At 48.6% G+C, this 26,927-nt stretch overlaps 1 protein-coding gene across 1 annotated transcript in view; it reads left to right on the top strand.

Moving 5' to 3' along the window:
- LOC121005220 (pancreatic lipase-related protein 2-like) overlaps positions 1 to 26,927 on the top strand; it is a 109,209-nt gene that overhangs the window by 45,405 nt on the left and 36,877 nt on the right. The window contains exons 6-9 of the mRNA XM_040437823.1: positions 8,189 to 8,299; positions 8,364 to 8,468; positions 9,477 to 9,595; positions 10,724 to 10,853. Of these exons, the coding sequence (XP_040293757.1) occupies positions 8,189 to 8,299; positions 8,364 to 8,468; positions 9,477 to 9,595; positions 10,724 to 10,853 (465 nt within the window). The remainder of the gene's footprint in view (positions 1 to 8,188; positions 8,300 to 8,363; positions 8,469 to 9,476; positions 9,596 to 10,723; positions 10,854 to 26,927) is intronic.

The raw sequence follows: 26,927 nt of genomic DNA, 5'->3' as shown, positions 1-26,927 counted from the left end.
GCATTCCCTGATACTCTCCCTAAGCTGCTAACAACATGTGCAAATCTCAATGGTAGAAATGCACATGCACAGGAACCTGAGACTGCTGAAACACTGCACCAAACTCTCAGCTTAGGGAACAGGGAAAGAGGCAACCGGCTCCTTCCAAACTGAAGGAGCTAGTGTCTCCCTGAGGCCTAGTCAGGACAGACACGCCAAGAAAAGGGAAACGACTTAGCTTGAGATGTAACTGGAACAGGAGAACCACCACACAAGCAGAGCACTCCACAGAAGAACAGCCGCAGGGAAACAAGTGAGAGGCGGAACATATAAAGAGCCACTTGACTGATAATGAACAGTATCTCCGAAGGGGTGGAAACCTGTCAGCAACAATGAAAACAAGAGAGATCTGTCAAATAGACTCCTGAGTCTTCTGTCTATTTGAACTTCTAAGATCTCTCCCAGGGCCGGCGGTGACAGATAGAAGCAGGGGTGCTATATACCAATTATATACTTTCTATATAGTGCATTTGGGTAGTGCAGCATTTGTTTGCAGTTTTGCTGCGTTACTGCATCTAAGGATAGTGACAAACGCTATTGGAACAAATTATTTCTACTGGTGTGATATACCAGTTGCCCCCACAAAAAAGTGAACAAAAAGTGGGCTACAGTAAAATTTTGATCCATTGACTGCATAATGTACCTCGAGCACATAATCAGAATTTCTTTTATGTCAGGTAAATGCCTAATTTTTAAGGCCCATACTCCCATGGCCTACAATAACATTTTTCTGGGCTCCAGCAGGGCACATTTCAGAGAATTTCCCTTTAAGACCCATAAAAATGTTCTCTGATTAAAATACATATTTTTTGTTGGAATTTTTCCCATTGACCCCCCTCTAGTATATCACTGTCCATGTTGTGGGACTATTTGTACACTTCTAAGTATTTGGTGGCTGCAAATATGAGCTGAAGGTTTTTCGGGTTCGTCTACCATTAAAGTAAATGGGGTCCACCGCAAACTTGAGGTTTGCGAACATTTGATCGCGTTCGCGAACCGTCCTTGCTCATGTTCGTCCATCACTAGTTCTTGGCCACCGGAACCTGCCAGTACCCACTGGCCAGGTCAAGAGTCGAGAAGAACTTTGCATGACTCGGGGCGGACCATGACTCTTCAATTCGCAGAAGGCATCCCGGACGGTCTGGGCATTCATCTTCCGATAATCCACACAGAACCGGAGACTCCCATCTTTCTTCCGCACCAAGACTACTCGAGCAGCCCAAGGACTTTGACTCTCCTGGATTACCTGGTTTTAGAACATGCTGGCCACCATGTCCTTCACTTCCTGGGACATTTTTGGTGGGGTTTGTCGGTAACGTTCCCTGATTGGTGCAGCATCGCCAGTGGGGATTTCGTGCTTGATGGCGGAGCCACACTAAAAGTCCTCATCATATCTTGAGAACGCCTCCTGAAATTCCGAAAGGGTGTCTTCCAGCAACTTCTGGAGTCAGGGTCTTGAGGTCCACCCCCATCCGGGCCATGATCACTTGACCGTTCCACTCCACTGTTGGGGTCTCCCTTTGATGGACCTCTACAGCATAGGTCCAGGCTGATCTCCTATCTGGCTGTAACGTAAAGCCCCTTCGTCGAAGGATGTCCCCTTCGGACATATAAACTTTGGCCAGCAAGGTATTCCCAGGAACGGTTAACTCGCAGTCTTCAACGTTGAGGCAGCGTATAGGCACACATCCATCCTTCACAATAGCGAGGGCCCGGGCAGGGGCGTAGCTAGAAATGCATGGGCCCCATAGCAAAAAAAAATTATGGCTCCCCCCCCCGTGCCATCCACAGATCCCCCTCCCCGACGCTCACAGGAGTACATTTATAAACTAATCAGTAACTTTAACTTTAATCATTGACATTGCTGATCTCTTTAGTGGGATATCTTACTCTGTCTTAGCTCAGGTAACAGCAGGCAGTGCGGGAGGGCGGCGCTCACTCACTGACGTCACGCGCCTGCTCCTCCCACTAGGCGGCACAGGCGCGTGACGTCAGTGAGTGAGCGCCGCCCTCCCGCACTGCCTGCTGTTACCGGAGCTAAGACAGAGTAAGATATCCCACTAAAGAGATCAGCAATGTCAATGATTAAAGTTAAAGTAGTTAGTTACTGATTAGTTTATAAATATACTCCTGTGAGCGGCGTGGCCCTTGTATATTCTAACCCCCAGGCAGGCGTCCCTGTCACCAGGTTAGAATATACCATCGGATTTGAGTTTTTACGATCTCACTGAGCTTGTGAAAACTCAGATCCGATGGTATATTCTAATCCCCAGGCAAGCGTCCCCGTCACCATGGGAACGCCTGGGGGTTAGAATATACCATCAGATCTTCTGAGTTACTCAGTGGCCTGGCTGGAGCCTCCCCAGCCTCTGTGTCGGCCAGGCCCTGCGTGCGCCCTGCTCCAGTCCTGACTCCTCCCCAGCCAGGCCCGAGCCGCGGACCGCCCGCGCCCCGCCCACTACACTAGTCTAGTGTAGTGGGCGGGCGGTCCGCGGCTCGGGCCTGGCTGCCTGTGTGTGGTGTGTATGTAAATAAAAAATAAAAATAAAAATAAACAGAAGGCGGCCCGGACGCTTTCCGAATCGACCGAATCTTGGCCGATGGTAGGCTGAGGGTCCCTGCCATGGAATCCACCATAAACCCGAGGAACTCCATTTTGTGAGACGGGGAGAGGCAGGACTTCTCCTGGTTGAGCAGGAAACCCAGGTCGGATAGAAGATCCATGGTCCAGTGAAGGTGATTCAGCAACACCGAACGATCCTGATCAATGATCAGGATGTCGTCCAGGTAGACGATGAGGCGAACTCCCCGACTGCGCAGCTTGGTAAAACACCATGGAGCTGAAGAGAGGCCTAATGGGAGGCACGTAAATCGCCAAATCCTGTCTCTCCAGGAGAAACAGAGGAGGTTCCTGGACGTGTCCTCTACTGGGACCGTTAGATAAGCATCCTTTAGGTCCAGTTTGACCATCCAGTCGCTCATCTGCAGTAAGTCTCGAAGAAGATATATGCCCTTCATCTTGAAGTGGCGGTATCTGACGAACGCGTTGAGGGCGCATAAATTGATGACGGGCCGCATTTGGCCCCCTTTCTTTGCCACCAGGAAAATGTTGCTGATTATCCCATATGGGGATCCCGGGGCTGGCTCTATGGCTCCCTTGTGGAAAAGATCCGACAACTATGTGTCCACCAGTATTTGGCTCTCCTCTGACAGCACCACAGGGCGTGGAGGGATGGGACAGTGGGAAGGTCGTAAGTTCTATGTGAAAACCCCTGACCGTGGAGAGGACCCATTGGTCTGAGGTGATGTGAGACCAAGCTCGAGAAAAAAGACGGAGTCTGCCCCCTACATAAACATTCAAAGAATTGGAATGAGGTGGTCGTCTTGCCGTTGGGACGTCTGGAACTAGGGTTTCCTCTGTAGCCTCTTGATCGCCAGGAACCTCCCCGGGAAGGGAAAAAAGATGTTGGCTCTCGTCTTTGTTCCTGAAATGCAGGTCTCTGGGAGAAGGAGCCTCGACCCGAACCATGGGATAGAAAATGGGCGTGGCCGGACAGACGGCCCCTGAAGCTGCCGGCCCTGGTAGAGACCCTACCATGGAAAACCCTTTTCATAGAGCTCTGGGCTTTATCCAGAGCAGTGAAAGCTCCAACGAAACGTCCTAGGTCCTTGATAAAGGACTTACCAAATAACAAGCCCTGGGCCTCCTTCCCAGCCTCTGTAAGCGCTAGGTTGGACAATTTTGGTTCTATCTTGAATAAGATAGCTTTACGCCTTTCAATAGCCAGGGACGTATTAACGTTGCCTGCTATGCAAATTGCGCGTTGAACCCATTCGCGCAGCTCAACAGGATCTACCTACCTGTTCTCAGCCTTAGCCACTTCAGCTAGGTCAAATAACTTCGCTAGAGGGCCGAAGATGTCAAGGAGCTTGTCTTGACAGGAGCGTAAAGCCGACTCCAGACCCTTACCCGGGTTCCAACCAGATTTTGTGAGGAACTGCGTCATCTTGGGGTCCACAGATGGAGTCTCGCACACCCTATTGGGGATGATGGGTCTGGGGCATTAAGCCCGAAGCTTGTTGCGTGCCTCTTTGGAAAGTGGGCAGCGCACGCGGGCCTCCAAGTATTTGGATACATGCTCCAATGGTAACCACTCTGCCGACCGAGGATGGTGGAGTGAATCCGGGTCAAATAAAGGTTCCCCAGAGGGATCCGTTAAAGATGCAGGATTGACCTCTGCAGCTGAAATTAGGGAACTACACCCGGGTAGGGGGTTAGAATCCATGACCCCAGAGGGGTCCTCCTCTGCCTCCTCAAAGGCGTCCTCAATAGCCTCCTCATCGGATCCGACCTCAGAGTCAGAACCCACATCTTGCTGTGCTCTAGCACATTTCCAATTGTGCGTACGTTCTGCCTGACGCGTACAGGCTCTCTTGGGCTGACCTAGCGCGCCAACATTGGTGGAAACATCGTCACCATTAATACGTTTTCTGGAGGCTGATGGCCCTGGCCCGGCTGGCTGAGAAGCCACAGCTGGCTGCGGGATTTGTGAGGCAGCTGGATGGGCAGCTAGGGCCTGGGCAATAGACTGGGATATGACAAGTCATTGATCCCATAGCTGCTGCAATGGCATTAGATAATGAGGTCTGCAGGGCCAGGGATTGATCATTAGGGGTCATAACAGACTGACAATCCTCACCAGAAGGGATTAATTCTAGAGGGATATCATCCTCTGCTGGGCCCTGCCCACTGTGAGCTGAATTAGGCATAATGGATCTACACTGAATAGAAATTTTTTTATAAGGAAAAATTATTTGGCAAAACACACTAACGTTGCTGGCAAGAGGGTTTACCCCAGGCCAGGAAGGAATCGCTAGGAAAAAGAACCAGAAAAAACCTGCAGAGAATCCCTGAGATGGGCCGAGGCAGCCGAGCTCCGGAGCGCCGCACAGGAGAAAACCGGAAGAGGAAGCGCCCGAAAGCAGAAGCTGTAAGGCGCCAAGAGGCAAGATGAAGGTAACTATCAGCGGAGGCTGAGGGTCCCATAACGGACCCAGGACAAGGGGGGGAGAAGGTGGAGGGGGGCCGGAGTTAAAGGAAAACAAATAGCTGGCGAGCGAAAATAACAATTAACCCATTAGAGAACAAAATATGTATAGCCGTTATAAATATATATATACCAAAACGGGCAAATAACCTATTATGGTGAAAGAAACACAAGTGAAACACTTGTGGAGGGAGATAGGAAACTATAATCAGTAATGACAACCATAAATATAATAAAGCAGTCAAGGCAAGAATCAATCACAATACTTATCTCTGCGGCCAGCAGCAAAGAAAGAGGAGGATATGCAGGCGGAGTTGCCTGTTATACTGGGACTATGGGGAGGGGCTGATCACATGTTCAATTTTCTTTGCTGCTATTGGTCAGAGTAAAGAAGGAGAATAGCAATATGAGCCTCCGGGTCTTGTAATAAAATCTGTATGAAGTGAGCTCCCTTTAGTGATGGCTGTATAATCTGTATGCAGTGAGCTCCCGCTACTGGCTGTATGATTTGTATGTAGTGAGCTCCTCCTAGAGGTGACTGCATAATCTGTATGTAGTGAGCTTCCTCTAGTGGTGACTGCATAATCTGTATGTATGGCACTGCCTCTAGTGGTGGCTGTATAATTTGTATGTAGTGAGCTCCCTCTAGTGGTGGCTGTATAATTTGTATGTAGTGAGCTCCCTCTAGTGGTGGCTGTATAATTTGTATGTAGTGACCTCCTTCTATTGGTGGCTGTATAATCTGTTTGTAGCAAGCTCCTCCTAAAGGTGACTGTATAATCTGTATGTAGTGAGCTCCCTCTAGTGGTGGCTGTATAATCTGTATATAGTGAGCTCCCTCTAATGGTGGCTGTATACTCTGTATGTAGTGAGCTCCCTCTAGTGGTGTCTGTATAATCTGTATGTAGTGAGCTCCTCCTAAAGGTGACTGTATAATCTGTATGTAGTGAGCTCCCTCTAGTGGTGGCTGTATACTCTGTATGTAGTGAGATCCCTCTAGTGGTGATTGTATAATCTGTATGTAGTAAACTCCCTCTAGTGGTGTCTGTATAATCTGTATGTAGTGTGCTCCCTCTAGTGGTGGCTGTATAATCTGTATGTAGTGAGCTCCCTTTAGTGGTGGCTGTATAATCTGTATGTAGTGAGCTCCCTCTAATGGTGGCTGTATAATCTGTATGTAGTGAGCTCCCTCTAGTGGTGACTGTATAATCTGTATGTAGTGTGCTCCCTCTAGTGGTGGCTGTATAATCTGTATGTAGTGAGCTCCCTCTAGTGGTGGCTGTATGATCTGTATGTAGTGAGCTCCCTCTAGTGGTGATTGTATAATCTGTATCTAGTGAGCTCCCTCTAGTGGTGTCTGTATAATCTCTATGTAGTGTGCTGCCTCTAGTGGTGGCTGTATGATCTGTATGTAGTGAGCTCCCTCTAGTGGTGGTTGTATGATCTGTATGTAGTGAGCTCCCTCTAGTGGTGGCTGTATAATTTGTATGTAGGGAGCTCCCCCTAGTGGTGGCTGTATAATCTGTATGTAGTGAGCTCCCCCTAGTGGTGGCTGTATAATCTGTATGTAGTGAGCTCCCTCTAGTGGTGGCTGTATAATCTGTATGTAGTGAGCTCCCCCTAGTGGTGGCTGTATAATCTGTATGTAGTGAGCTCCCTCTAGTGGTGGCTGTATAATCTGTATGTAGTGAGCTCCCTCTAGTGGTGGCTGTATAATCTGAATGTAGTGAGCTCCCCCTAGTGGTGGCTGTATAATCTGTATATAGTGAGCTCCCTCTAGTGGTGGCTGTATAATCTGTATGTACTGAGCTCCCTCTAGTGGTGGCTGTATAATCTGTATGTACTGAGCTCCCTCTAGTGGTGGCTGTATAATCTGTATATAGTGAGCTCCCACTAGTGGTGTCTGTATATTCTGTATGTAGTGAGCTCCCTCTAGTGGTGGTTGTATAATCTATCTATATCTATGTAGATAGCTCGATTAATGTAGATGGTAATTAGAGAGGCTGTAACGGACCGTTTCAGCAGACAAGGGGTTAAAATCCATTTAGGCGATATGCCCCTTTTCTGAGAGACAGGCACAGCTACTGCAGAACACCAGCTCCCGAACTGGATACAAAATAGCACTCCAAACTGGAACCTCACGAATAGCTGCTAGCAGACGAACAGGAATCAGCTTACACTCCTGGCAATCAGTCTCTAACAGCATACAGCGGATCCCCCCAATAACGAGACAAGGCTCCGTGTTGAGGGTCAAGCAGTGGTCTGAGGTGCTGGCACACCCAGCCTGTTTTTTATTACAGTTGTTGCAATTACAGGTCCGCCCACAGGGAGGTATAAAACAACCAATCACATATCAGTTGCATCCCACATATTCCCTCCCCTTATCCTGAGAGGAAACTCAATTACACATACAGTTAAAACATACTTTCTACCTAACTTTCATAACTCTAAAACCATACATCACATTCATATAAAAATTACATATTTACAATCAATGCATTCAGGGGAACAACATATTACAAAATGGCATGAATCAGACCAGGGGTTGAAAAGTTAGTAAAAGTATCTTTTGGGCCCTGGCTGGCAGCATGGCAATCTGGCTCAAGCAGGTTTTACAGAGACAATACATCCCCACAATGCATCATGGTTTCCTCCTCTCTGCCCTGGAGACACCCGAGGCGTAATCCAATTATCTCTCAAGACAAAGAGAAATCACCAATACACATGTGGATATAACGGGACAGACGTCACCATTTAAACACACAATGGGACAATGGCACAATAGAAACACACCCAGCATTTTCCTCCCTAGCTGACAAGTTACACTTATTATAAATTGTTACAACTTTGTGAGTTTACATTGGCCATGCATATAACTTACATCAATTTAAACAGTATAACTTGGGGACAAACCTATCCAAAATTCACTTGAATAGGTTCAGGGGTTTAAAAGTTAGTATGGGCCATAATCCTGAGGCAAGAGGCTGATAAACAGGCCTCTCCAAAACCCAGTGGCGAGGTTGGTTTCGCCACAGAGGCGATCCCTGGTGGACATCCGCTCTCCGCTTCATCACTTTGTTCTCTTTTCATTGTCCTGTAAGGTCTGGACCCTGCCCGGCCCTGGTTTGAGAATACCCCTGAAGACGTTCGCCTTGACGCCTCAGATGCAGATTTTGTTGATGTCATCCACACAGACACCAATAAAATCACTGGTAAGGATTGGTACAATGAGGGTGATGGTTGTCAGGTCGAGATAATAATTGTAATCTTCTCCAGGTGTCGGGATTATAAAGCCTATCGGACACTATGATTTTTACCCAAATGGAGGAAATCACATGACCGGGTGTCCGAGCAAGCTCGCATTTCTGATCAACAGTAGCGGTAAAACTTTCTAATAAAGACCTCTGCAGTGTCACCACTCTGACGGTACAGACTTCTGCAGTGTGAGCGCTCTTACAGTACAGACCTCCGCAGTGTGACCGCTCTTACAGTAGAGACCTCCGCAGTGTGACCGCTCTTACAGCACAGACCTCCGCAGTGTCACCACTCTGACGGTACAGACTTCTGCAGTGTGAGCGCTCTTACAGTACAGACCTCCGCAGTGTGACCGCTCTTACAGTACAGACCTCCACAGTGTGCCCGCTCTTACAGTACAGACCTCCGCAGTGTGACCGCTCTTACAGTACAGACCTCCGCAGTGTGAGCATTCTTACAGTACAGACCTCCGCAGTGTGACCGCTCTTACAGTACAGACCTCCGCAGTGTGACCGCTCTTACAGTACAGACCTCCGCAGTGTGACCGCTCTTACAGTACAAACCTCCGCAGTGTGACCGCTCTTACAGTACAGACCTCCGCAGTGTGACCGCTCTTACAGTACAGACCTCCGCAGTGTGACCGCTCTTACAGTACAGACCTCCGCAGTGTGAGCGCTCTTACAGTACAGACCTCCGCAGTGTGACCGCTCTTACAATACAGACCTCCGCAGTGTGGCTGCTCTTACAGTACAGACCTCCGCAGTGTGACCGCTCTTACGGTACAGACCTCCGCAGTGTGAGCGCTCTTACAGTTCAGACCTCCGCAGTGTGACCGCTCTTACAATACAGACCTCCGCAGTGTGGCTGCTCTTACAGTACAGCCTCCGCAGTGTGACCGCTCTTACAGTACAGACCTCCGCAGTGTGACCGCTATTACAGTACAGACCTCCGCAGTGTGACCGCTCTTACAGTACAGACCTCCGCAGTGTGACCGCTCTTACAGTACAGACCTCCGCAGTGTGACCGCTCTTACAGTACAGACCTCCGCAGTGTGACCGCTCTTACAGTACAGACCTCCGCAGTGTGACTGCCTCTACCTTCCTGCAGTCTCACCTTGTATCTTGTCCTCCTCAGCGGCTCTGGAGATTTTGGCGTGTAACCACTTCCGGTCGTTCCACTACTTTACGTACAGCGTCAGTCACCCGGACGGGTTCATCGCTTTCCCCTGCGAGAGCTACGAGGCCTTCACTGCGGTAAGTTCTTATTTTCTCGTCATCTCCACCGAGACCCGAAACCCTCCTTTTCTGTATTTTTGTATCTGCTTTTGGGAAAGCTGGGTGATAAGCTTATTGGTCGCCCTTACACCACAATGGGTACGTCACCCAGCTTTCCCAGATCCCTGACATTTCCACCCTCTGATGTACAGTACAGACCAAAAGTTTGGACACACCTTCTCATTCAAAGAGTTTTCTTTATTTTTATGACTATGAAGGCATCAAAGCTATGAATTAACACATGTGGAATTATATACATAACAAACAAGTGTGAAACAACTGAAAATATGTCATATTCTAGGTTCTTCAAAGTAGCCACCTTTTGCTTTGATTACTGCTTTGCACATACTTGGCATTCTCTTGATGAGCTTCAAGAGGTAGTCCCCTGAAATGGTTTTCACTTCACAGGTGTGCCCTGTCAGGTTTAATAAGTGGGATTTCTTGCCTTATAAATGGGGTTGGGACCATCAGTTGCGTTGAGGAGAAGTCAGGTGGATACACAGCTGATAGTCCTACTGAATAGACTGTTAGAATTTGTATTATGGCGAGAAAAAAGCAGCTAAGTAAAGAAAAACGAGTGGCCATCATTACTTTAAGAAATGAAGGTCAGTCAGTCAGCCGAAAAATTGGGAAAACTTTGAAAGTAAGGGCTATTTGACCATGAAGGAGAGTGATGGGGTGCTGCGCCAGATGACCTGGCCTCCACAGTCACCGGACCTGAACCCAATCGAGATGGTTTGGGGTGAGCTGGACCGCAGAGTGAAGGCAAAAGGGCCAACAAGTGCTAAGCATCTCTGGGAACTCCTTCAAGACTGTTGGAAGACCATTTCAGGGGACTACCTCTTGAAGCTCATCTAGAGAATGCCAAGAGTGTGCAAAGCAGTAATCAAAGCAAAAGGTGGCTACTTTGAAGAACCTAGAATATGACATATTTTCAGTTGTTTCACACTTGTTTGTTATGTATATAATTCCACATGTGTTAATTCATAGTTTTGATGCCTTCATAGTCATGAAAATAAAGAAAACTCTTTGAATGAGAAGGTGTGTCCAAACTTTTGGTCTGCACTGTAAATGAACAAATTTTTGGGGTTCACTTACTTTCTGCAGGGCTCCTGTTTCCCATGTCCCCTTGGTGGATGCCCCTCCATGGGGTACTATGCAGACTCCTCCCACTACGACGTCACCACCAATCAGAGCTTCTACCTAAACACTGGAGGTGACATCAACCATTTCTCCAGTAAGTGATTTGGGTCGGGGGTGAAGTATGTTAATCCGGCAGAATTTATGAACCATCAGTCTGTATAGTATAAACCCAGAGCTGTGTGCAGCAGTCATCAGTCTGTATAGTATAAACCCAGAGCCGGTGTGCAGCAGTCATCAGTCTGTATAGTATAAACCCAGAGCCGGTGTGCAGCAGTCATCAGTCTGTATAGTATAAACCCAGAGCCGGTGTGCAGCAGTCATCAGTCTGTATAGTTTAAACCCAGAGCCGGTGTGCAGCAGTCATCAGTCTGTATAGTATAAACCCAGAGCCGGTGTGCAGCAGTCATCAGTCTGTATAGTATAAACCCAGAGCCGGTGTGCAGCAGTCATCAGTCTGTATAGTATAAACCCAGAGCTGTGTGCAGCAGTCATCAGTCTGTATAGTATAAACCCAGAGCCGGTGTGCAGCAGCCATCAGTCTGTATAGTATATACCCAGAGCTGTGTGCAGCAGTCATCAGTCTGTATAGTATAAACCCAGGAGCCGGTGTGCAGCAGCCATCAGTCTGTATAGTATATACCCAGAGCTGTGTGCAGCAGTCATCAGTCTGTATAGTATAAACCCAGAGCCGGTGTGCAGCAGTCATCAGTCTGTATAGTATAAACCCAGAGCCGGTGTGCAGCAGTCATCAGTCTGTATAGTATAAACCCAGAGCCCGTGTGCAGCAGTCATCAGTCTGTATAGTATAAACCCAGAGCCTGTGTGCAGCAGTCATCTGTCTGTATAGTATAAACCCAGAGCCGGTGTGCAGCGGTCATCAGTCTGTATAGTATAAACCCAGAGCCGGTGTGCAGCGGTCATCAGTCTGTATAGTATAAACCCAATGCCAGTGTGCAGCAGTCATCAGTCTGTATAGTATAAACCCAGAGCCGGTGTGCAGCAGTCATCAGTCTGTATAGTATAAACCCAGAGCCCGTGTGCAGCAGTCATCAGTCTGTATAGTATAAACCCAGAGCCTGTGTGCAGCAGTCATCTGTCTGTATAGTATAAACCCAGAGCCGGTGTGCAGCGGTCATCAGTCTGTATAGTATAAACCCAGAGCCGGTGTGCAGCGGTCATCAGTCTGTATAGTATAAACCCAATGCCAGTGTGCAGCAGTCATCAGTCTGTATAGTATAAACCCAGAGCCGGTGTGCAGCAGCCATCAGTCTGTATAGTATAAACCCAGAGCCGGTGTGCAGCAGTCATCAGTCTGTATAGTATAAACCCAGAGCCGGTGTGCAGCAGCCATCAGTCTGTATAGTATAAACCCAGAGCCGCTGTGCAGCGGTCATCAGTCTGTATAGTATAAACCCAATGCCGGTGTGCAGCAGTCATCAGTCTGTATAGTATATACCCAGAGCCGGTTTGCAGCAGTCATCAGTCTGTATAGTATAAACCCAGAGCCCGTGTGCAGCAGTCATCAGTCTGTATAGTATATACCCAGAGCCGGTTTGCAGCGGTCATCACTACTATCTATCATAAAAGTAGAGAAATAGAAATTTGGAAATGTTTCAAAATTTTGGTACATTTGGTATTTTTTCATAAATAAAAATGAAATTTTTTGACTCCATTTTACCAGTGTCATGAAGTACAATATGTGACGAGAAAACAATCTCAGAATGGCCTGGATAAGCTTGGATCCTTCTTTTGTAGTTCCTGTATGCATTCTGGGTGTCTGTGACCGAGACGCCTGTGCCACATGTGTATACAGTCATTGTGCCTATGTGGACATACCGCTTGTTTCGCTGCCTTGTCTGCTCGATCATTGCCTTCTGCTTCCACAGTGGTACATCTTGTATGAGCCTTTACCTTAATAATAGCAACCTCCTCTGGTAATAACAGAGAGTTCATAAATTCAAGTACATAGTCTTTATCTTTAATTGGCCGGCCTGCTGATGTTAGAAAGTCTCTAGCCGGCCATATGGGTCCATAGTCATGTGCAATACCAAAAGCATACCTAGAGTCCGTGTAGATGTTCACCTTCTTTCCCTTGGCCAATTTCCATGGTTATAACGGAAAATAATAGTATTAGCTTTTTCAGATCTGAGTTTTCACGATCGTGAAAACTCAGATCCGACAGTATATTCTAACACAGAGGCGTTCCCATAGTGATGGGGACGCTTCAAGTTAGAATATACTAAGAACTGTGTACATAACTGCCCCCTGCTGCCTGGCAGCACCCGATCTCTTACAGGGGGCTGTGATCCGCACAATTAACCCCCCAGGTGCTGCACCCCCCAGGTGTTCTCAGTATATTCTAACTTGAAGTGTCCCCATCACCATGGGAACGCCTCTGTGTTAGAATATACTGTCGGATCTGAGTTTTCACAATCAAACTCAAATCCGATGGTATATTCTAACATAGAAGCGTTCCCATGGTGATGGGGACGCTTCAAGTTAAAATATACCATCGTATTGGAGAAAACTCCCATCAGATGGTATATTAATATTACCCGAACACCGAACCCGAACCCAAACTTTTAATGAAATGTTCGGGTTCGGGTGCCGAACACCGTAAAGTTCGGTACGAACCCGAACTTTACAGTTCGGGTTCGCTCAACCCTACTCCTGACGTTTCTTGTTGCATTAATTGTACACAGTCATGGGGGTCATGTTCCATCATGTCATTAAGGAGGCTGCCCGTACCTTCTATGTTCCCTTCCCCCATTTCTGAATCTGTGATTGGTAACAAAGTAGCAGGATTCAGAGTAGTACAACTTGTGAAGGAGATGTTAGCGGCATGAGGAGTGCACACTGGAGTCTGAGCTGCCTGGCCATAGAAATATGCTGAGGTTGGACCTGTGTTAATATGCCCTGTATGTCATGGGGTGTTTGTACAGTCACTGGGCAGTCTAACACAATTTCAGAGGCTTTTTCTATCATTGCCTGCACTGCCGCTACCGCCCTGACACAGGAGGGGGGCACCTCTAGCGAGAGGATCTAATCTAGCTGAAAAGTACGCCATTGGCCGCTGGCGGTCACCATGTTTCTGAGTCAGTACAGCCTTGCTGTGACCCTACATTTCTGAACAGAGCAGGTTAAATTCCTTGTCATATTTCGATATACCCAGGGCCGGGGCCGAGGTTATGCACAGCTTCAATGTATGGAAATGATTCACTGCCTCTTCTGTCAGGTGAAATGGGTGAGATGACAGATGTAACAGTCCGTTTCCGCAGATAAGGGGTTAAAATCCGTTTAGGCGATAAGCCCCTTTCTGAGAGACAGGCACAGCTACTGCAGGATACACCAAACTCCCGAACTGGATACAAAGTAGCACTCCAAACTGGAACCTCACGAATAGCTGCTAGCAGACGAACAGGGATCAGCTTACACTTCTGGCAATCGGTCCTCTAACAGCATACAGCGAATCCCCCCAATAACGAGACAAGGCTCCGTGTTGAGGGTCAAGCAGTGGTCTGACTGTACTTCACGTACAGCCTCTTTTATTCATAAACCACAAACATAGTACTGCCCACAGGGGTTTGAAATACAACCAATCAGTAATTTACAACACATACAATGTAACTACAGCAACCAATCGTTCACACCCCCAGAGGACCAGAATGAAGACTGTGACATAGCACAGACACAACACATCCCCACAATGCATCATGGTCTCCTCCTCTCTGTCCCGGAGACAACCTGAGGAACAATCCAATTATCTCCGAGGACAAAGGGAGATCGCCAATACACATGTGAGGACAACAGAACAGACATCACCATTCAAACACACAATGGGACAATGGCACAATAGAAACACACCCAGCATTTTCCTCCCAAGCTGACAAGTTACACTTATTATAAATTGTTACAACTTTGTGAGTTTACATTGGCCATACATATAACTTACATCAACTTAAACAGCATAACTTGGGGACAAACCTATCCAAAATTCACTTGAATCGGTTCAGGGGTTTAAAAGTTAGTATATGGCCCATAATCCAGGGGCAAGAGGCCAGCAGCCAGTCCTCTCCAAAACCCAGTGGCGAGGTTGGTTTCGCCACAACAGACAATCATTCAGAGGCTGCATTAACATGGAGGCATGTCTAATCCATGAGTAGGTTATTGGCTATTTTTCCAGGGGCCTCACTCACTTGCTCTGACCCAGCTTATTACTCTAAACTCTGCAAATAAAACACAGAGACCAAATTTGGATTTTAATGGCCACAGCAGCCGTTTATTAAAATCAATACAATAACCATAAATAACATAACTACACAGTTTTTTTTTTACCCCTGACGAGGGAGGTCCTTGAAGCCCAAAATTCATTTAAACACAACTCCCCAAACTGACACATCCATCTTGCCTCCAGCCGTAAAGCACCAGCTCGGAGACCACCTGACGGACGCCTTTCATCCGAACCAACTGTCCAACCATGGAAGTCCAGCTCCACCATTGAGGCCCTCCCATTCTCTCGAAGCATCCGTACCACCAACTTCGAGGACCTCCCACCGCCCAGACTGCCGCAACGTAAGACACACAACACACATAACATACATAAAAACCACACATAAGACAACACCACACCTACCCACATGTCCCCCAACCTGCTGAACCCATTTCATAAGGGAGGGAGGGTGGGAGTTCGTTCCTTTCTTTGTTTTACTCTAAAATGGCGCCGATACTCCCCTCCTCATATAAACTCCCTAGCCCGCCCCCTTCTACACTCCACCCACCAAATTCCTCTAAATCTTAACCCCTACACTACCGGCCCCCTCTCGCCAAAACCCCTCATGTTGGCCTCCCCTAAACTGGCGTCCCAGTACAGCCTCACTTGAGTAAGTTATTGCCTATTTTTTCGGGGGCCTCCCTTACTTGCTCTGACCCAGCTTATTACTCTAAACTCCGCAAATAAAACACTGAGACCAAATTTGGATTTTAATGGCCACAGCAGCCGTTTATTAAAATCAATACAATAACCATAAATAACATAACCACACAGTTTTTTACCCCTGACGAGGGAGGTCCTTGAAGCCCAAAATTCGTTTAAACACAACTCCCCAAACTGGCACATCCATCTTGCCTCCAGCCGTAAAGCACCAGCTCGGAGACCACCTGACAGACGCCTTTCATCCGAGCCAACTGTCCAACCATGGGAGCCCAGCCCCACCATTGAGGCCCTCCCATTTTCCCGAAGCATCCATACCACCAACTTCGAGGACCTCCCACCGCCAACGACGCGCAACCTGACACACCTCCCTCAGAGTTGCGCGTTCCACCACACCCCAAGTGCTCGCTCAATTCCTCCTTGCAGCCCCAAAGACCACAAATCAATACCCACGGCATTCAGATGCACACCATCCGCCCTCCAAAACGCCCCCACACCCGGCTCCAATTCTGAATGCCGCACCGCCACCGCACCATTCCTAACCATAAACTTTCCCAATGCCCTGTTAACTTTAATCCTTGCCTTATTAAGGCGCTCCACTGATCGTGCCCCACGCCACACCTGGCGAGGCACAATGTCGGACCATACAGTTACCATGCCGTGGGAATAACGACCACAAACGTAATAAATCAAACTTAATGTCCCGTAATAGCTCTCTCACTGGCCTAACCCCCAAATCGTTTCCACTCACATGAAGCACCAACACATCCGGTGACCTACCCAACCGTACATAATGATGAACTGCCAACCTTTGGAATTCCACCCTCCATATGTTGGACCGATTATATGAACAGAGAAAGGCCATAATGATTTCTTGAAGATAGAGGTGGGCAGGTAACTTCGATGTTAGCCAGTGGCAGCTCATGCGTGACACTGCCGGTTGCTCAGGCCCTTTGAGGAGGACACTTTATTTGTCAGTCGCCAGGACTACGAGGTGAACGACGTCATTCCACTGCTTCATGTCCTTAAACAGATGCTGCTAAATTTGGCTGGACAGGGGACAGGAGATGTGGTGACTACATCTCGCAGCCACATGATCCCTTTTGGTGCTGAACTGGAGGAGGAGGAGGACATTCGAGAACAAGCAATGCATAAATAAATGGGTGGTTTTTCTACACAGGTGAAAGAATAGGAGCAGCCGGAGGAGCTACAAGGCGATGAGGAAGACGAGGCAGATGACCCAGAAACACCATGGCAGTATGTAGTGGAGATGGAGGCAGGGAGTCCCTCTGAGTCACTTGCTCAAATGGCCTTATGCATGCTCAGTTGCTTGCGTAGTGACTGTCGACTTGTCACCATTCGGCAGAGGGATGACTTCTGGCTCTCCACCATGTTAGACCCTCACTACCGGTCCAAAATAGGGGGCCTTTTTCACACCCGCTGAGAGGAAGGACAAACTGAACTACTATAGAGACTGACTTAATAGGATGGAAGATCACTTCAGTCAGCTGCCCGACCTACCAACCCAAACTACCCTCCCTTCCCAAAAAACACTCAGACGTCAACTTCTTGGTATAAATGGCCGTAGCAGCTCGTTTATTAAACAAATAACTTCTTCATCAACTTTCCTTTAACCTCCTGCCGTCACACTAACGCCGAAAGGCATCAGTGCGGTGGCTCTCTCAGGTCTCGATGACGCCTATTTACAGCGACGCGCAGCTGAGAAGTTGATCTACAGCCTGCCAGCGGCGATCATTCACTGGCAGGCTGTAGATGCGATTTTTTTTAACCCCAGAAAGGTATATTAGATGCTGTTTTGTTAACAGCGTCTAATATACCTGCTACCTGCTCCTCTGGTGGTCCCTTTTGCTTGGATCGACCACCAGAGGACACAGACAGCTCTGTAAGTAGCACCAAGCACCACTACACTACACCCCCCCCCGTCACTTATTAACCCCTTATTAACCCCTGATCACCCCATATGAACTCCCTGATCACCCCCCTGTCATTGATCACCCCCCTGTAAGGCTCCATTCAGACGTCCGTATGTGTTTTGCGGATCCGCAAAACACGGACACCGGCAATGTGCTTTCCGCATTTTGCGGATCCGCACATTGCCAGAACTATATAGAAAATGCCTTTTCTTGTCCGCAATTGCGGACAACAATAGGACATGTTCTATATTTTTGCGGAACGGAAGTGCGGACCTGGAAGTGCAGATCCGCAATTACTTATCCGAGCGGGACAAAGTCTGTCCCCATAGAAATGAATGGGTCCGCAATTCCGTTCCGCAAAATGCGGAACAGAATTGCAGACATGTGAATGGGGCCTAAGGGTCCCTTATCACCGCCAGTTAGTTAGCCACTTGTTAGGTAGTTAGCGCCCACCGCACCGCAGTCATTGATTAGTCGCTGATTAGCGTCATCGCTGTCGCTAATCAGCACTAGTACTATATAGTATCTGTAAGTGATCAAGACTGATCGCAATCAGATCTATATCGGTACATTAGGGTCCCCTTAGGCTCTACAAAAAACGCAGTGTTCGCCCGATCAGGCCTGATCTTGTGCGCACACTTGCGTTCAGTCCACCCCACTGCAGTGACAGAAATATATTTTTTTCTGATCACTGCAAAAACACTGTAAAATCGCTGCGGCGCTATAAAGATCACTTTTGAGGGGCATGGCGAGTTCATAGAAGGTTTTTTTTTCTTACAAAGTCTCATATTCCACTAACTTGTGACAAAAAATAAAATCTTACATGAACTCACCATACCCCTCATGGAATCCAAATGCGTAAAAATGCCCTGTGAAATCCTAAAGGTACTCATTGGAATTTGGGCCCTGCTGCAAAAAAGTGTCACACATGTGGTATCGCTGTACTCAGAAGAAGTAGGGCAATGTGTTTTGGGGTGTATTTTTACATATACCCATACTGTGTGTGACAAATATCTCTGTAAATGAAAACTTTTTAATTTTTTTATACAAAGTTGTCAATTTACAGAGATATTTCTCTCACTCAGCATGGGTATATGTAAAAATACACCCCAAAACACATTGCCCTACTTCTTCTGAGTACGGCGATACCACACGTGTGACACTTTTTTGCAGCCTAGGTGCGCAAAGGGGCCGAAAGTCCAACGAGTACCTTTAGGCTTTACAGGGTTGCTCACAATTTAGCCCCCCCCAAAATGCCCGAACAGTAAACACACCGCACAAATGACCCCATTTCGGAAAGTAGACACCCCAAGGTATTCACTGAGGGGCATAGTGAGTTCGTGGGAGATTATTTTTTTTTTATTGCCAGAAGTTAGCAGAAATTGAAACTTTATTTTTATAAAATTTTTCTCAGAAAGTGTCATTTTCCGCTAACTTGTGAAAAATAATTAAATCATACATGAACTCGCCATGCCCCTCCGCGAATACTTTGGGGTGTCTTCTTTCTAAAATGGGGTCATTTGGGGGGTATTTATACTATCCTGGCATTCTAGCACCTCAAGAAACATGACAGGTGCTCAGAAAGTCAGAGCTGCTTAAAAATGCGGAAATTCGAATTTTTGTACGATAGTTTGTAAACGCTATAACTTTTGCGCAAACCAATAAATATACACTTATTGGATTTTTTTTTAATCAAAGACATGTAGCACAATAAATTCTGACACAAACTTGTATAGAAATGTAAATATATTTGAACAATTTTACCAGAAAAAGTTAAAAATACACTTTTTTTGAGAAAATTGGAGTCTATTTTGATTAATATCAGAAAAACTAAAAATCTCATCAGCAATCAAATACCACCAAAAGAAAGCTGTATTTGTGAAAAGAAAAGGAGGTAAAATTTATTTGGGTGCCAAGTTGCATGACCGAGCAATAAACCGTTAAAGTTGTGAAGTGCCGATTTGTAAAAAAGGGCCTGGTCACTAGGGGGGGTATAAACCTGTGGTCCTTAAGTGGTTAATGATCACAATCATAAACACATAAACACATAAATAAAGTGCAATAAATTCCAACATCCTAGAAGGCAACCCAAGCAAGCTGCACTCTTCACTCCCCATCTCCACTTGATTTCCACCTTACCCTTGGCCGCAGTCACCGACCCAAAGGTACCAAATCCTCCAAATTATATCTCCATCCACCCCTGTAGGCATTTTAGACCAAACAGGAGCCCCAGCTATCAGCTTACCGAACCTCATGAGATGCACGCTCCAACGTGTCATGCACCTCTTAAACATTGTATTGCCTTCCAGGACCCTCCATTAACCGGCCACAGACGAACACAGGAGACACCTCACCTGTGGACGTCCCGCCACACTCTCAAAGCTGTCTCAAGACCATCCTGTAACCCAGAGGCCCACAAATCCATACCCACATCATTGAGATGCACACCATCGGTCATCAGGAATTGAGGCGAAGCAACCTCCAACTCCCTATTGCGCACCACAAATCGGCCCTGATGCCGGACGAAACGACCCACCTCCTTATACAAAACGACCCACCTCCTTATTGAGCTTCGCCCGCGCCTTATTAATCCGCTCCACTGACCTCACAAACCGCCACGACCTTCTAGCAACCACTTCAGCCCAAACCACCAACAAATCCGGAATCTCTCCCAACAACTGCAACAGATACAGTTTGATGTCACGTATCACATCCCTTGAACGACGAACACCTAAATCATTTTCCCCAACATGCAAAACTAAAATGTCGGGGGGCCTATCCAACTGTCACGGCTGTATGTGAGCAACAATAGTATACACAGTAAAAGAGCTACTGACCGGACCCAAACTAGGGAGGATAAAGGGTGACCCCTGTCAGACCCTCAAAGCTCTCCCTATTCTGCTAAAGCACATGCCCGGATCCAAATGGCGGAACGAGGCATGCCCACGTGCCTAAGACTGATGACCACTGTAACCCCTACAATAGTGGAAGGGGCACGGCCACCGGTGCCCTACTCAGTATATGGAGGGAACCGTGGCCACCTCAGATCCAGTCAGAAAATAATCAGGTACACAACAATGTCTGTACACTTAGCTGAAGGTGTTGTAGCCGCAGAGAAGACGGATCCAAGGACAGCTGGCAATATCCGGAGTGCTTGCTGCAGCAGAACACAGGTCCAGTGAACTGATAGCTACAAGTGAAGATACTAAAGCAAGAGCTACAACTGAAATGAGAACTATAATCCACGCCCTACAATAGGAGGAGGGGTGATATAAAGAGAGGGAAATCAAACGCATGAGGAACAGCTGGGAGGAAGGAAACCAAAAGTAAACAGAGCAGTGAGAACTCCTCCCAGCTCTAGTAGTGACATCATCACAGGGGTGGAGAAACAGAGCTGTGAGAACGTCCCAAAGCTCTGGTAGTGACACCAACAAAGCAAAAGCATGAAATTCCGGCAACACCCGACACCACAGAAGCCCCCTCACACCAATCCACCGCACTTGCAACTCCTCCGGCCGAAAACCTAATCGGCTCTCAACGCTCCCCAGTGAACGTACGAATGACCCAGAATCCACGCCAAGCACGAAGAGGACCCTAAAAAAAAAAAAAACACAATGAGAGTCGACCCCCAACATGCAATCATAAACAGAACCTCACCACTACAACATATGAAGGCGAATATATCCACGAAAGCAATCTGATTCCCACCGACCAATCCGCTTAATAACCACGTCACTTAGACCCCATCTAGCCGCCTCAGTCGCCGCTCCTATCCTGAAGGAATGAGACGCAAACTCCGTGGCCGGATGACCAGCAGCCATCAGACACCGCCTGAAGATCGCAACAAACTGAAAATGGGACAATACCAGACCATTCAGGTGCACCAAAAAAGAACCCGATACGCCCGGTCGTAATGACAAAAATTCTTACACACCGAACAGGGCACAGCACGGACCCAACCAATGGGCGCAACAAAACGCGAACCCCTTGTAACGGATCACCTGGCACCCCGACTGAGTACCTCCGTCGACGGATGCTCCTAGCGTTTCCTGAGGTTTCCAAGCACTCTGGCAGACACCACAATCACCGAACCAAAGAAGCATATAAATCCTCTCAAGCATATGAATGCTGTAGACAGTTGAATAGTAAACCATACAAATAGGTTTACACTCCTAGCAGTCAAACTGGAACAGCATACAATAAATCCTCCCCCAAGAATGAGACGACACTTCACTTTGAGGGTTAAAACAGGACAGAAATCACCATTTAAACATACAATGTCACAACCCTTACAGTAAACACAGACATTTAACATATCCCCAGATAGCTCAAGTCTGAGTGCATATCATTAGGTGAATGGCACTCAGACTACATGAATACAATAAAATTAGCTATCTGGGTACCCTCACATAACATACAACAAAATTCCAAAGACAGAAAAATACATGAACTTATATAACTATGCCCAAATATTGCATTCAAACGTACAAATTTACCAGGGGCCATAGTCAGCAGGTAGGAGGCGGGTAGCCAGGCCTCTCCAATGCCCAGTGGCTAGGTGGGTTCCGCCACACCCCTCTTCCGACTTGATCAGTTTTCGACCTACGCAAAACACAACGCACACCTCCTTCATCCAAACGAATGTCATCCCACAACAGTCCGCCGCCTCGCACGCCACTACTCGCCACCAGCTCAGAGACCCTAAAGGCCCCGAAGAAAGCCAACGAAAAGGCGGCCCGAAACAAACACATCTCATACCAAGAATCGCAAACCACACCAACCTGCTCCCACAACTGCTGTAACACCAGACGACGAGTATCCTTCCTAACAGCACTGCGCCGATAGCCCTTCAGAGCTTGTCGCACCAAAAAACTCCGGGACACGTCTGCTAGACCACGCAAACACAACCAAAAAGCCACAGCCGCCACCCTTTTGGAAGCTACAGAGAAAGACGCTCCTGAACTATAGGATAACCCCACAAAATAAACCAACACCTGAAAGTCCTCCGCAACCTCACAACCCCCAACCTGATCCACCAAAAGTTCCCAATGAGACCAGACAGAAGAATATGCTGACCACATACTCCTACTCACGGACCGCCTAATCAGATCTGATGAGACCCCAAGGCCACACTCCAGAGCCACTGAGGACAGGGCAGACCCTTCGCGTCCGCGCTCGGCACCAAACTGCGAAAACAGTCTCACTGGAAACGAGAAAGAGAATCAACAATGGAATTATCAACACCAGGAACATGCACCGCCACAAAACAAGCATTCAATCTTAACCCTCTGAGAACCAGGTGCCGAAGCAAACGCACAACAGGAGGTGAATTAGCTGACTGACTGTTGACCGCCTGCACCACACCCAAATTATCACAACGGAAGCGCACCCGCTTGTTCCGTAACAGCTCCCCCCACAATTCAGTCGCCAAAGCAATGGGGAACAATTCCAACAGTGCTAGATTACCCAGCAAGCCGGCCCCCTTCCACTCCTCCAGCCACGGACCCGCACACCATTGCCCTTGACAAAAAGCACCATACCCGCAGGAACCCGACGCATCCGTAAAAAATTCCAGATCAGCACTAGCAACCGGCGCCTCCACCCACATCGAACGACCTTTAAACTCCACAAAAAAAACGCTACCAAACTTCCAGATCAGCCCGCACCTCTGCAGACAGCCGCAAACACCAGCTGTCGCCATGGCCAAGTGCCGACAGAACACCCGACCCATGGGCAAAATTCTGCAAGCAAAATTCAATTTACCCAAAACCGACTGCACACAACGTAATTGCACTTTCTTCGCCCTACGCAGAAAAGCAACCTCACTGCGCAAATCTATCACCTTATCATCTGGCAACCTGCATTCCATCGCCACGCTATCAATTACTATAACCAAAAACTTGACCGACGTGGCCGGTCCCTCCGTTTTCTCCAACGCCAATGGCACGCCAAACCGGAGCCTCGTCAAACGACGTAGACACTGAACATAACTCGTCGTCAATACCATCGTTAACCGAACTCCCCGCAGGAAATGACAGATTGTGAATAAGCCGAAACTTGTTTGGCTCCTTTTTTGGTACCAACCCCAACAGTGACACCCACAAGCCCTGCAACGGACACTCCACAAACGGGCCCGCTATGCTACCAGCTACCACTTCCTTGGCAATCTTCTCAGAAACTACCACCGGGTGAGACAACGCTGAAGACAAGTTGCGATCAGCGACCACAACCCCCTCCGAAACACACGGGATCTTAAAACCGTCCCTAGAACCCGGTAACAACAACTCCGGCGCCTCTCTATTTGGATAAATCCTTAGAAAAGGCTCCATCTCGACCACCTTCACCGGAGTCACCCCTCTTCTGCACAGCCTCAAATCCCTTGCCTTTTCCGCGCTTAAAACACTGCGACAAGCTGTGCAACCGGAGCATTCATGCTTGAACCGGCAATCAGCCAGGTACTTACAGTACTCCTCGTTAAATTGCCAACAGCATCCCGCCACTGAATTCTGCTGCCGAGGAACCCCCGGCCGCACCCCGAAAGGGCTGGTTGCCCCCTTTAGGAGGGGACATTAGCCGCATCCATAAGCTGATGTCCTTGTGGTCCCACCTAATACTAGGCCGGACCGCCTTCCGCTGACGAAACTGCTTGTCATACCTAAGCCAAGCCAACCCCCCATACGTCTGATATGCCTCCCCCACCGCGTCCATATAGCAGAAAAGCGCCGAACAGTGTTCAGGCGCCTTCTCGCCTATCACACTTGCCAATATAGCGAAAGCCTGCAGCCAATTCAGAAAAGTGTGCGGTATAAGCCTATACCGCCTCTTCTCCTCCTCCTCCTCCTCCTCCCTTTTGCTCTCATCCAACCTCACCCTATCCAACTGGAACTTCTCCAACGGAAGCAACGAAAATATTTCAACATACTCGTCCTTCCAAATCTTTTCCCTGACTTCCGGCTTCAAGTGCGCTCCCAACGGCCCCTCAAAGCACACGTACACTTCCCCTTTTGCAGCATCCCCCAACCTAACGTCCTCACCAAGTTTACCTTTACTTCCCCCGCTCACCACCACGTCACCCACCGAAGCACCCGCCGCCGCAACAGGCGCACAACCAAACCCGACCACACTAGATTGTCCGCCACTCCCGACCTCAGGTCCCGGCGCCCACACCGCCGTTGGGGAAGCAGCAGCCTCAGTTCCCAAACGCGAAATAAGAGACAACATACCCGACAGCAATTCCTGCGCCAATCTCTCCGTCCCAGCCCTACCTAACTGACCTCCCACAACCCCCAACCTGCCACCACCTTGAGCCTGACACGAAGATCTCTCATCTGGCTGACCATCTGGCTGATCTCTCCTCTGGCCGTGAAACAGAAGAACGCTGCCGACCTCCAGGACCAGGCCGCAGCGCCCTCACCTCCGTCGATGCCACCTCAGCAGGCAAGCCCTCACCACAGGAAAGTGAGGCCGCATCCCCCGACATCCTCCCCGCCGATCGTCTGCCCGCCGCAGGTGCAGGTAAGATACCCGGACTGTCGCGCTCCACGCTGGGGACATCTAGGGCAGGAAAGGCCGCATCACCCCGCGACCCCCCTTAACGGGCAAGGGACGAACGACGGGAACTAACCCGTCCTTCTCCCGCAGGCACCCGACGAGGTGCTGGATTTCAGCTGCTACGCCTACCAGCCACAACCGAATCGGCCCTAGCCGGTCGCCTAGGGGGATCCCTAAGGGGGCTCTGCACCCGTCGCTGCACACGGGGGGTCGCCTCAGGACTCAGCCGCACAGGCGACATAGACCGCCGGGCCCTAACCCTCCCCACTAATGCAGCCGGAGGCGCAGCAGGCGCCGCCTAGCCGCTAGCAAGCTCTGCTGAACCCACTCAGATCCATGCTGCTCTGACGCGGCCCTGACCGCAGCCATCAACTCATCTAAGGAAGACATGACAAACCGCAGCACTTAACTCACCGCAATACCTCGGACACTGCTGCAGATCCCACCCCCACCATAGATAATATACTGCTCGCGAATTTGCAAACCCCACCCACTTCCTTTAACCCTGCAGACACCTAAACTGAAAACACATACTAACCCTTTCCTGCCTGCATACTTCCCCCTAAGTCAAGTTCGCTATTGCCGCTCCGTTGCTCAACATCCTATGTAGTCAGTTGGCTGCTGCCTATCTGTGCCATCGCCCATCCTCACGCAGGTCTGACCGGGGGGGTCCTTCTGCGCTCAAGTTCCACTGCCATGGCTACTGGTGGGGGGTTGGAGGGGGGCAGGAGCAGTTCCAGCTCCATCAGCAGCAACTTAAGTCTAGAGTCGCTGATGAGCAGTTTTCTTCCCCCCGCCTACTGAAGAAACTACTCACCAGCAGCAGCAGCTAGACCTGGAGCAGGACCTGAACCAGCAGGTGGTGACATACTTGGAGTGCACCCCACATTGAAGATCCCTTGGACTACTGGGCAGCCAAACTCGATTTGTGGCTGCAACTGGCTGTGTTTGCCCTGGACAAGCTTTCCTGCCCGGCCAGCAGTGTGGCATCAGAGTGGGTGTTTTTAGTGCGGCAGGGGCCATAGTTACCCCAAGGAGAACTCGCCTGCCCACCCAAAATGTGGATAAACTGACCTTTGTGAAAATGAGTCAGGCGTGGATCAGCCCGGATTTTCAAACACGTGTGCCTGATGCATCAGACTAGATCATCCATGGTGCCACACCTACACTTTGACAAAAGAGACCTGTTTCTTCTGGCTACCTGCTTCAGCTACTATTCTGATGCTGCAACCCGCCTAATTCCAAACCTGCTGCCAGGTGCTCCTACAGCCTCCCACCATCTTTAGCTGGTACTGGGATTTCCCCCACCTCACTGAGCCACTCTGTGGTCTCCTTATGCTGCTGCCACCTGACCACTCTGTGGTCCCCTCATGCTGCTGCCACATCACCACTATGTCACTGGGCCACTCTGTGGTCTCCTCATGCTGCTGCCACCTCAACACTCTGTCACTGGGCCACTCTGTGGACTACTCCTGCTGTTCCCACCCTCCCCACTTCATGACTGGGCCACTATTTTGCCTTTTCGGCCTGGTTGACATCATCATTTATTTGACCTTCCTTCTGATCTGTCAGAAGGAAGGTAAAATGAGACACACAACGGATCCTGTCTACGTAGCAGCTGTAAGGCCTGTATGACATGGTTCCTATTTTCCATCAGAATTGGCTTGTGATTTGGTAGCCAAAAGCAGGAGTGGGTACAAAACACAGAAGACATGCAAATATTCCATTCACGTGTCATCTCTGTTTTGGATCC

The sequence above is a fragment of the Bufo bufo genome, chromosome 6, assembly GCF_905171765.1.
Source record: "Bufo bufo chromosome 6, aBufBuf1.1, whole genome shotgun sequence".
NCBI lineage: Eukaryota > Metazoa > Chordata > Amphibia > Anura > Bufonidae > Bufo > Bufo bufo.
The sequence above is the reverse complement of the archived record's forward strand: the minus strand, read 5'-3'. Positions and strand labels throughout refer to the sequence as shown.